General features: G+C 35.4%; 1 protein-coding gene across 1 annotated transcript in view; it reads right to left on the bottom strand.

The window, feature by feature from the left end:
• The window catches only part of LOC111716086 (HEAT repeat-containing protein 5B), a 45,461-nt gene that overhangs the window by 27,154 nt on the left and 5,747 nt on the right, over positions 1-12,560 (bottom strand). Inside the window, exons 8-24 of the mRNA XM_023491500.1 lie at positions 12,226-12,343; positions 11,888-11,939; positions 11,095-11,204; positions 10,609-10,688; positions 8,619-8,673; positions 7,748-7,779; positions 6,968-7,046; positions 6,154-6,264; positions 5,126-5,186; positions 4,587-4,702; positions 3,926-3,947; positions 3,266-3,270; positions 2,971-3,028; positions 2,396-2,534; positions 2,168-2,251; positions 1,825-1,899; positions 188-591 (exon numbers count right to left, since the gene is read on the bottom strand). Coding sequence (XP_023347268.1) covers positions 188-591; positions 1,825-1,899; positions 2,168-2,251; positions 2,396-2,534; positions 2,971-3,028; positions 3,266-3,270; positions 3,926-3,947; positions 4,587-4,702; positions 5,126-5,186; positions 6,154-6,264; positions 6,968-7,046; positions 7,748-7,779; positions 8,619-8,673; positions 10,609-10,688; positions 11,095-11,204; positions 11,888-11,939; positions 12,226-12,343 — 1,601 coding nt within the window. The remainder of the gene's footprint in view (positions 1-187; positions 592-1,824; positions 1,900-2,167; positions 2,252-2,395; positions 2,535-2,970; positions 3,029-3,265; positions 3,271-3,925; positions 3,948-4,586; positions 4,703-5,125; positions 5,187-6,153; positions 6,265-6,967; positions 7,047-7,747; positions 7,780-8,618; positions 8,674-10,608; positions 10,689-11,094; positions 11,205-11,887; positions 11,940-12,225; positions 12,344-12,560) is intronic.

The raw sequence follows: 12,560 nt of genomic DNA, 5'->3' as shown, positions 1-12,560 counted from the left end.
CATCTATATCCATCTGGTATTATCATCTTTACATTGAGTGTCACTTGAAATTACGCTTACAGTCCCTTTGACTTCAATGGAGTCAATATTTAAAAGAAACTAAAAAAATCTAAACCCCGTAAAAAAATATAATTCTTGGAAAATAATTTTCCATTTCTGGGAACTCTCTAGGTTCCAGGCGGTCTACCCAGAGCAGCTTCATTTCTGGGAACTCTCTAGGTTCCAGGCGGTCTGCCCAGAGCAGCTCCAATTTTGGGAACTCTCTAGGTTCCAGGCGGTCTACCCAGAGCAGCTCCATTTCTGGGAACTCATCAGGTTCCAGGCGGTCTGCCCAGAGCAGCTCCATTTCTGGGAACTCTCTAGGTTCCAGGCGGTCTACCCAGAGCAGCTCCATTTCTGGGAACTCATCAGGTTCCAGGCTGTCTGCCCAGAGCACCTCCATTTCTGGTAACTCTCTAGGTTCCAGGCGGTCTACCCGAAGCAACTCCATTTCTGGTAACTCTCTAGGTTCCAGGCGGTCTATCCAGAGAAGCTCCATTTCTGAGAACTCATCAGGTTCCAGGCGTGTTTCATAAAAATGTTTCGCCATTACTACTCATAGGTTTATGAGAAACCAGGACTCAAGGATTTGAAAGTATACACACAGTGTTAATTTACAAACCTTTACAATGCAGAGTATAGTTAGGGATGCTAACGTTTTCATTTTTCAGAAAAACGATCGTTTCGTTATGAAAACGACGACGAAAAATCGAAAACGAAACGATCGTTTTTAAAAACGATCGTTTTTTAAAAAGTTCGTTTTTTTAAAAATGGTCGTTTTTAAAACGATCGTTTTTCAAAACGATCGTTTTTCAAAACGATCGTTTTTATAAAATTCGTTGTTTTGTTAACGATCGTTAACGACGACCCTTCGTTAACGATCGTTAACGAAGAGAGGAAACTGACCTGAAGGGCATCGTACTTATCATTGAGTAGGTTTTAAGAAAATATCAAGGATTTTTAACTCCCACACAACTGTTAAACTTCATGTAAGACGACATTCAATAAAGTAGCATGTAATTTTTTTCCAAAAACGACCGTTTTCATAAAATTCGTCGTTTCGTTAACGACAACCCTTCGTTAACGATCGTTATCGACGAACCATCGTTAACATAATTGTCAATAAAAAAATTTTTCTCAAAAACTCGTTTATTAAAAACAATCGTATAAAAAACGGTCGCAAATCGTTTTAAAAAACGAAACGATCGTTTAACGATTTACAAAAACGATTAACAACCCTAAGTATAGTAGAGTATATTACAAAGTGTAAATTGTACAGTAGAGTTTTGCAGTGCAATGTAAAGTAGAATACTGTACAATATACAGTTGAGTACAGTGTAGTGTACATAAAGTGGAATGGAGGAAATGAGGTCAACTTATTCTGTTCAAGCGGGGGCTTAGTTAAATGGGCTGTATACACAATTTCCAGTGCCCCTTCCGCTTATGTGATGGCATGTCTGGTTCACAATGGAACCCTTTTAAGCTTAAACTGATATTCTACGATAGATATTTCCGTATTTTGCTAACATTCACTGCACACAAGGATTTTCTTGCAACTTAAGTATCAACTAGACAAATATTGCTAGTCGGGAACAAAAGTTTAAAGAGAACCGTTGTGAATTGAACATGCTACTCTTTAAATATAAGTGTAACTTAAAATTCTGTCTGTAGTCATTTTAAGCAATCCCTCGTTTATCAACACGTTCAGATTCATTTCTTCTTTGTTAGAAGTCGGCTGTAGAAAATTTTATGAGTTATCACCACTTGTTTAAGTAAAAAATATACCTAGCGGAAGTGGAAGGTTTTCTGAATCACGTGACCGGAAAAGGAAACATGGATCATGTTCGAGAGCTCCTGATCCTAAAATAAAAGACAGGAATTTAGTATTTATAAAAAAGGATTTGTTTAAGGGAAAAGAACAAAAACCTGATGAAATGTCTAAGTATAATTAAAAAACGAAAAAAGGATAAGAATAAAAAAAATGTCAATAATTCAATAAAAAAACTAAAAAAATAAGAACTGTAATCTGTTAAAAGCTCCGAAATGGACCCACCCAGACCATCACCTTTCTAATGTCAACCTTTCAATGAGCTCCACCAACAACTTTACTTGTTGACAGGGCGTGTACCTGCAGCACTATAATGTGCAAGTTGATCTTCAATAAGTTTATTTAGTTCATCTTCTACATCTAGTCCTAGCAGCACAGAGTCTCCTGGAGGAATAAAATAGGAATAAAATTATAAATCAATCAATCCATTATTTTACGACCTTGTAGTAATAATGAATGTACCTGGAGTAAGGAGGGAATGAAGAATGAATGTACCTGGAGTAAGGAGGGAAGGAAGAATGAATGTACCTGGAGTAAGAAGGGAAGGAAGGATGGATGTAGATGTAGGAACTGTAGATGAATCTGATAATGTTATCTCTGCAACTAGAAGACGAAGAAGGGATGTATATGAACTCTCAAGCGTGGAAGTAGGAAGAACACTTATCACCTAAATCAAATCAAATCAAATCAAATCAAATCAAATCAAATCAAATCAAATCAAATCAAATCAAATCAAATCAAATCAAATCATATCAAATCAAATCCAATCAAATCAAATCAAATCAAATCAAATCAAGAATTTTAGGGAAAGGTTTAGACTCCATTAAACAGCCTGAGCTGAAAACTTTAGAATGGTGGATATTCACCAGATTAAATAATGCTTGTTCTTCTCTTGTTATTAATCTCCATATTCATTAACCGATCGGGAGATATCCCATTCTTAAGTTTTCAGCTCTGAAGGTTCAATTCCCGGTTATGTTCTAAATTATACTGAATGTAATGATGCATAGTAGTATAAAATGAAAAATAACTTAAAATTTCGCAAATTCCGTAAAATTACATAAATTTACGGAATGTACGAAACAATGCGGCTGAAAAGTTACCTCTAGGAGCCTCAGTCTAACTGTTGCAGCTGGAGCTCTCAGCTGTGCAGAAAATGACCTTTAACAAGACTGGGATTAAGGGACTGTAAGCAAAATTTTAAATGACCCACCATGCAACGATGTCAGTGTCAGACTCACAATGGTACCCTTAAAAGCTTTGTCTGATCAGGAACACTTATAAACCTAAAAAAACACCAAACCTTTCACATTATTGATCAGATAAAGGATTTAAGGGTACCATTGTGAATATAACATTGTCATTTTTGCATGGAGGGTCACCTTAAATTTCTCTTACAGTCCCTTTAAAGGAACATCTTTATTAACACATCCCATAATTATGTCATTTTAAGGGGTTTGTTCTGAAGAATAGGTAACAGGTCCTGATCCAGATATCAGACACCTCTATTATAAAATTAACTGATCCAGATATCAGACACCTCTATTATAAAATTAACTGATCCAGATATCAGACACCNTAGTCTCCTTAATATTAACATTATTCCAGGGGTACACCTAGTCTCCTTAATATTAACATTATTCCAGGGGTACACCTAGTCTCCTTAATATTAACATTATTCCAGGGGTACACCTAGTCTCCTTAATATTAACATTATTCCAGGGGTACACCTAGTCTCCTTAATATTAACATTATTCCAGGGGTACACCTAGTCTCCTTAATATTAACATTATTCCAGGGGTACACCTAGTCTCCTTAATATTAACATTATTCCAGGGGTACACCTAGTCTCCTTAATATTAACATTATTCCAGGGGTACACCTAGTCTCCTTAATATTAACATTATTCCAGGGGTACACCTAGTCTCCTTAATATTAACATTATTCCAGGGGTACACCTAGTCTCCTTAATATTAACATTATTCCAGGGGTACACCTAGTCTCCTTAATATTAACATTATTCCAGGGGTACACCTAGTCTCCTTAATATTAACATTATTCCAGGGGTACACCTAGTCTCCTTAATAACAACATTATCTTACCAATTATCATTAAATATTATCATTAGCAGACAACCCATCATTATATGATATAGGGGTTGACACTCCTCTCTACTGAAGTGTATCCATTTGCAAAGTGGACTTCTTTGTCGTAGGAAGGAGGCTTACGCAGACAGACTGCCCAAAACGGATTTATTTTTATTTCCAGACAGTTCATTATTCAATGCAACAACTGTTGACGTCCCTGACCTTCGAAATATACTAAATGTATTTAATGTGACTGCAATAGTAAGTGACTAAAAATTACATAAAACCAGGTAAAACTTTTTTAAATAAAGTAACATCAACTGAAATGAAGCAAAATGATTGAGTATCACTTGAAAATTATTTTGTTATGTAACCCTTATATGTAATAGATATAGAAAAACCTTTAGTTACTTTTAAGTTTCAAAAGTATGATCCTAAGTTTCAAAGTATAATCTTAAGTTTCAAAAGTATGATCTCTACTCTACATGATGCAGTTCACTTCACAATTGATTTTTTAGTATTTAAACTCATGAAAAGTGATATGGAAGTTATTAGAGTGTCTCAAGAGCCAGTTAGAGGTCAGAAAATACCATTATTGTTCTACCATACAAAACTGATGTTAATTCTATTACCTAAGGATATCCTCTGTAAGTAGGTCTGGGCAGCTGACCACAAAGCTATGCATTGACGCTAGAGCACCTGAACGGGCTTCCAAACTGACCAACCATGTAAACGCATCTCCTCGGGCCTTAGATGTGCAAAGTTACAAATTGAAAAGTGAAATCAAATTAAGGTTAAATTTGGAAGGGAACCAAATGTGGAACCCCTAGAATGTGACAACACTAGAATCGTTTATTATTACAAATTGATAAGTATGGTATGTTGTCTAGACTGTGACAACACTAGAGTTGTTTATTATTACAAATTGATTAGTATAGTATGTTGTCTAGAATGTGACAACACTAGGATTTATTATGACTTAGCTTATGAAGTCAGACTTCTATGCAACTGCAATTACAAATGCATAGGAGTCTGACCGTTGTTAGTGAAAATTTATCGTAAATAAACAATATTTTTAGCCCACTCATTCTGAATTGTGACGTTGTGTTACCTAAATAAAACAAATAAAAAGTAATAAATAATCAATTAATTAATTTGTAACTGTGTATTCCTGTTCGCTCTCAAGATCTTTCTGGGATCTTGGAAATGCATTTCTCCACAGAAGCATGCACCTAGGTAAGTAGATAGGTAAGTAGATAGGTAAGTAGATAAGTTGGTAGGTAAGTAAGTAGTAAGTAAGTAGTAGGTAAGCAGATAGGTTGGTAGATAGGTTGGCAGGTAAGTAAGTTGTAAGTAAGTAGTAAGTAAGTAGTAAGTAAGTAGTAGGTAAGTAGATAGGTTGGTGAATAGGTTGGTAGGTAAGTAAGTTGTAAGTAAGTAGTAAGTAAGTAGTTGGCAAGTAGATAGGTTGGTAGATAGATTGGTAGGTAAGTAAGTTGTAAGTAAGTAGTAAGTAGTAGGTAAGTAGATAGGTTGGTGAATAGGTTGGTAGGTAAGTAAGTTGTAAGTAAGTAGTAAGTAAGTAGTAAGTAAGTAGTAGGTAAGTAGATAGGTTGGTAGATAGGTTGGTAGGTAAGTAAGTTGTAAGTAAGTAGATAGGTTGGTAGGTAAGTAAGTAGTAAGTAAGTAGTAAGTAAGTAGTAAGTAAGTAGAAGGTAAGTAGATAGGTTGGTAGATAGGTTGGTAAATAGGTTGGTAGGTAAGTAAGTTGTAAGTGAGTAGTAAGTAAGTAGTAAGTAAGTAGAAGGTAAGAAGATAGGTTGGTGAATAGGTTGGTAGGTAAGTAAGTTGTAAGTAAGTAGATAGGTTGGTAGGTTTTTAGATTGGTGAATAGGAATGAATGTATGTAACTAGGTGGAAAGGTGGATAATTAGGTCAGTTCAATTTATTTATATACAGAGTTACCCACAAAGGATGAGACTTCAGTTACGGAATTGTTGCTGTCTATTTATTAACGAATAAGATTCCCTGCAACTGTAAACTTATTTCTTTCTGTGCTAAATCCAAAAATAAGATAATAAAATACTAAATTCAAGGTAGAAGACTTAATTCAACCTTGGGATCGTCATGTTTTAAGAGTTTTAGGTCGTCTTTACAGTCTCATCTTTTGCGGGACACCCTGTAGTACAACATTGATACCTTGGGAGAAGTCCCTTAACCACTGATGATCCAAGGCTCATGATTGCTCCAATTAAAATCCATCCTGCTCTAGTTCTCTCCTTGCTTAGTCTACTATTTTGGGACGCAGATCTGGAAATATACAGGGGTGTATATTTACTTGAAAAATCATTTCCCCCTCTATTATGAAAATGATTTCTGCATACAACTTGGGATATGAAAAAAAATCCCGGAAGTGGAAAAAATCGAATTTTTTATTTTTTTCCCCCTGGTAATAATTCTTAAAAATAAACGATATGTTTTGTCAAAAAAAATGGGTACAAAAAAATGCAGCATGTAAGAAATCTGTTTCTTAAAATGACACAGAAGGCAATGTGGTTAGGATCTTAATCCTGATCTACTAGATGCACAATATTTTTACTGGATATGTAAATTCATGGATTTAAATCCTCATGACTAGGTCTGGGCGTGTTACTTCTTTATAAAATCGTTTATTTCGTTTGTTTGTTCCCGTGAAAGAACAATCATTCCCCAGGATTGACGCCCAGCCCTACCAAGGACAAAATATCAACATTTTTTTCTTCTCAAAATGTACAAATATCAAGATGAAAAGATACGGTTTACGCAGGTTCCCAGAATCCCTGCAGCTATGTCGCTTACATCCAGAACATGCCCTAGGTGAAATTTAACAGAAATCCCCAGGCATGGTTGCCGACCTGTCGTACACGGGGAGGTACTAAAGGGTGGGAGTTATTTGGGAAAAAAATACCCTCAGGAATTTAGTTAAATTAAATAAATAAGGCATTCAAACTTTCATTTCCACAACTATTACTACCTGAGAAGCTCCTCTCCGGAATTAAAGATGATTTTCCCTCTTGTATGAGGAACTCCATTAGGAGTGTTTACCACAGCACCTGAAATCATTTTTATTCTCATTATTATCATTCAACCTGCAGTCAAAGCAGTGCTTAGGATCCGGATCCGGAAGATTTTGGCTTCCTGGATCCGGATCCGCAAAAGTATGCTGATCCACGGATTCGGATCCAAAGGGTAAAATATCAACCATAAAACGGCTTTACTCCTAAAACCCAAATCTGAACTTTTGAAAAAAGAGAGATTATAAAAATTTCTTCATTTCTGAATGGTTCATCAAGTTTTAGGAGAAAAATAAGCGAAAAAATAAAACAAAAAGTTTGAAAATTTTTTTTGTTAAAAAATTCAGTAAATCCGGATCCGAATTTGGATCTGGATCTCTTTTTTTCCAGTACGGATCCAGGATCCGGATCCGGATCCGCATCATTATTAAATGGATCCTAAGCACTGAGTCAAAGTATCATGTTCTGCAGGCTATGCAATGTTGAGCTCTAGGGTTGAGATCCTGGCCACTTACCCTTGTCTTCCTGGGTATCAGTGGATCATATTGGACTGTGATTTTTTTAAACATTTAGTGTAAAGCTTTTTCAGACATTTATGAAAAATGTAATTTACTATTTCTATTCATTTATTTCTCTCAAGAGAAGTTTTCCAACAGACTCTAAAAATACTGAATTGAATTAGTAAAATGTATGATTAAGGGTTTACGACTCAAGCTAATAGCTTAAAGTATTAAATTCACCTAGAAGTGCAGCTAATCCGCAACTGTATCCACTGAACAACAAAACCAATCAAAGTTTGATCTTGTATTTGGCGCTCAACCCCAAACTTATAATCAAGATTGAATAAATATCCTCATCTCAACACATTCAGCGATTTTAATTTTTTTCTCATTTTTCTTCTTTAATAAGCTGTTTATGTAATTTCAACTTCCTTCTGTTTAGAAAGTGAGTCAGAATGTCACTTTTAATTCTTTTATAAATACAAAAATTCTGGAAATATTCTTGTTTTCTATGTACAAATTTCTGCTGTGGTTGTGGATTTATGAAGTAGAAAAACAAGAATATCTTCTTCATTGTTAGTCTAATAAAAGGCAAAGGTGTAAGGTTGTTAATCAGGCCTGTATTGTTTTAAATATAAGGTCGACAGTACCTTTCAGGTGAAAATATTATTTAACACTAAAAGTTATGGCTTAATTGAAGTTTCCATCTAAAAAAACAGGTGTGACAATATAACTCATCGACATTAGCATTTGATCAGGGTCTATACCTGACAGCTGAACTAGGAGAAAGAAGACAGTTGAAAACTATACCTGACAGCTGAACTAGGAGAAAGAAGACAATTGAAAACTATACCTGACAGCTGAACTAGGAGAAAGAAGACAGTTAAAAACTATACCTGACAGCTGAACTTGGAGAAAGAAGACAGTTGAAAACTATACCTGACAGATGAACTAGGAGAAAATAGAAAGTTGAAAACTATACCTAACAGCTGAACTAGGAGAAAGAAGACAGTTGAAAACTATACCTGACATCTGAACTAGGAGAAAGAAGTCAGTTGAAAACTATACCTGACAGCTGAACTAGGAGAAAGAAGACAGTTGAAAACTATACCTGATAGCTGAACTAGGAGAAAGAAGACAGTTGAAAACTATACCTGACATCTGAACTAGGAGAAAGAAGACAATTGAAAACTATACTTGACATCTGAACTAGGAGAAAGAAGACAATTGAAAACTATACCTGACATCTGAACTAGGAGACAGAAGACAATTGAAAACTATACCTGACAGCTGAACTAGGAGAAAGAAGACAGTTAAGTAATATACCTGACAGCTGAACTAGGAAAAAGAAGACAGTTGAAAACTATACCTGACAGCTGAACTAGGAGAAAGAAGACAATTGAAAACTATACCAGACAGCTGAACTAGGAGACAGAAAACAGTTGAAAACTATACCAGACAGCTGAACTAGGAGAAAGAAGACAGTTAAGTAATATACCTGACAGCTGAACTAGGAGAAAGAAGACAGTTGAAAACTATACCTGACAGCTGAACTAGGAGAAAGAAGACAGTTGAAAACTATACCTGACAGCTGAACTAGGAGAAAGAAGACAGCTAAAGACCGTATCTATCAGCTTGAGACTTGAATCAGAGAGAAGTGTATTCATAATAGTTCCCAACCTTTCACGTCATCATTTTTAATTTTGCACCATTTTGAACACTACTGTATGGGGAAGGGAGGGGCATGCAAAGAAAGTTTTAGTCATGGCCACAAATAACATCACAAATATTAAGTGAGCCCAAGGTACTAATGCAAGGAAAGTTAATTGCGGTCGCGTAAACTCTGCATACATATTGAAACCAGTTCTCTCTGGGCGGAATTTGTAAACAAGAATAGATGCATCAGTGTTCGTCTGTATCTGAGGAGGATAAAAACATTTAATTTTGATAATTTTGAAAATTCACATAATAGTTTCCTAAGACCAGAATATTTCATAGATTACTTTGTGACAGTACACTGCAGTACAAAAAATGCGTACACCTCTGAAATAACTTTCCTTGCATTAGTACCTTGGGTAAGCCTTAAGGGTTCAGTGTCAATTTATATTTAAAACTTGCAGTTTGCGCTATGTAAAAATATATATCTATTATGTTTAAATCCGCTCTAACTATTGATTCAATAGTATTGAACATGTATATTAGAAGTGAATCACCAGACATCAGCACTTTAAGTAACCAAACTATAAACCGGATATCAAACTATAAACCGGATATCAAACTATAAACTGGATATCAAACTATAAACCGGATATCAAACTATAAACTGGATATCAAACTATAAACCGGATATCAAACTATAAACCGGATTTAAAAATGTAAACCGGATATAAAAATATAAACCGGATTTAAAAATGTAAACCGGATATAAAAATATAAACCAGATATCAAACTATAAACCGAATATCAAAATATAAACCGGATATTAAATCATAATTTGGATATCAAACTATAAACCGGATATCAAACTATAAACCGGATATCAAACTATAAACCTTAGTGTTCACAGTTGCATGTATACAATTTCAAACTATTTTTTTTTTGAAATTTGAAATCTCAAGTGTCACGCCATTTAAAGGAGCCATGTTTGAGTTACAAAGGTAGTTACAAAGGTAGTTACCTAACAAAGGTACTCTTGACATTTTTTATTTTTATTTTTTTGAAATTTTAAATTTCAAGTGTCACGCCATTTAAAGGAGCCATGTTTGAGTTACAAAGGTAGTTACAAAGGTAGTTACAAAGGTAGTTACAAAGGTTGTTCCCTAACAAAGGTACTCTTGACATTTTTTATTGATCAGTAATTTAACAGATATGCTAGTTTTTTGTGCTTTAAAAGTTATAAAATGTTTAAAATTTCCAGACACAACTTTTAAGAGTACTGTTTTGTGAATCGCACATGCAACTTGAATAAATGGAAGGTCGCATAAAAGTTAAGTATTAAGTATTCAGAAAGGGATCTGTAAAGGACCCCGAAATGGACCCCCCCAGACCGCCGCCAGGTGAGAGGTGCTCCTCTAACAGTATTCTACTTTCCATTTATTTACCCTGGTCTGCAGTAGTACAACTTATGCTGCGGAGTAGAGAGGAAACCAGTTCCTTACACGCACTCAGCTGGGCTTTCTCCCTAGACATTGGGGTTACAATCATTGACATAGGTTTGGTTGGGTCATGGACATGGTTATTGTTAATGGTTATGGATGTGGTCATAAACTTTAACATGGACATGGAAACGGTTATGGTTATAGAAATTTAGCCATTGCCATGTACCAATGGTCAATGGTGTTGTGACTTAAACGTTCATTGATCATGACCTTAATCCTGTTCAGAATTATGGATCAATGGCAAGGCTTCTACAATGTCAAAGTTTTAGTTGTGGTCATTAAGCCTTAGTTAGTCATAGCCAAAAGCATGATCATAGATGCTGATATTGGTCATTGTCAGGGACATTTGACATAGTTACAGTGAATCAAAAGTTAAGCAGGAAAAAAATTACTTTTAAATATTTTATGACTTTTCAAACTTCCCCTTACCTGAGCATTCTTCCAAGCACTGAGGAAAGAATGAAAGAAACTGAATTTCGTGCACACACAAGTTCAGTGTGAGTACTTCCTGACTTTGGACTGGATACAAGCTCAGACACCTTGACATTAAAAGGGATTTTTAATCATGTTTTTAAGTGACTTTTTATCTTGCAATGAACAATTCACAGTGCGTGGGGTGAATGTATCTTATTCTGGAGTATCAGGGAGCAGATCTGAAAGCCCCCCCCCCCCCNTGTGTTGGAGAACCCAGACTGCCATCAGGTGAGCGCACTTTAACCCCCCTTCCCCTGGCCATCAGAAGATGAGGTAACACCAGGAGGCAGGTACAAGTATACCCTACCATAGCCTAAGATGGGAACAAACAAGTTTAACACTGGAAAATGAGAACCAGATTAAGCAATAGTTTCTATTGTAGTAGGCATAAATGTTTCTTATTACAAGCAATCTTACAGTTTTACACTGGAAAATGAGAACCAGAATAAGCAATAGTTTCTATTGTAGTAGGCATAAATGTTTCTTATTACAAGCAGTATTACAGTTACACAGTAGAAAATGAGAACCAGAATGAGCTAAAGTTTCTATTATAGTAGGCATAAATGTTTCTTATTACAAGCAGTATTACAGTTACACAGTAGAAAATGAGAACCAGAATAAGCAATAGTTTCTATTGTAGTAGGCATAAATGTTTCTTATTACAAGCAGTCTGACAGTTATACAGTAGAAAATAAGAACCAGAATGAGCTAAAGTTTCTAGTGAAGTAGATAAGGGAAAAAAAATTACCTGTGTTATAATAACTGATAGATTTTTCTCCACCCAACTCTGTCCCAAACATCTAAATATAATAATTGTATTTGACATGAAGGGTGCCCAGAACTAGAGTATCTATCCCAGACCACCTTCAGCATAACACCATAAAGCATACCTTCTAGTACACACTAATTTTGATGCCCATGGGCAATACCATTGTATGATATAGTTCTTTGTACAGTGTAAACTATTATTGTATACTAATGCACACTTAAAAGTTCCCTGCGCTGTTATCATTTCACAATATATTTCCTGAAAGCTGTTACCAGTTCATAAAAGATAAATAATATATCCCCAAGAATACTCCTTACCTGAAGCAGAATACGAAGGAGTATGCTACTCCAACCCTGACCTCAGGGCTAACAGCAGATCCTCCTCCTTTCAGGAAACTACCCACTCCACCCCGTAGAAACCCTTGGGTCAACAATCCTACACAAATCAATCAATCAATCAATCAATCAATCAATCACTCAATCAATCAATCAATCAATCAACCACCAACCAGCCAACAAAGACTCCAATCAACAAATCTTCATCCATTCATCCATCATTAATTTCCATCAAGCAAATATCCATGATGATGAATTATTAATACATTTAATGAATTATAGAGGTCGCTGAACTACCAACAGCTGGTTCAAATCCT

This window comes from Eurytemora carolleeae, unplaced genomic scaffold (assembly GCF_000591075.1).
Source record: "Eurytemora carolleeae unplaced genomic scaffold, Eaff_2.0 scaffold1368, whole genome shotgun sequence".
NCBI classification, from domain to species: Eukaryota; Metazoa; Arthropoda; class Copepoda; order Calanoida; family Temoridae; genus Eurytemora; species Eurytemora carolleeae.
Note: the sequence above shows the minus strand (reverse complement) of the source record. Positions and strands in the feature narration are given on the sequence as shown.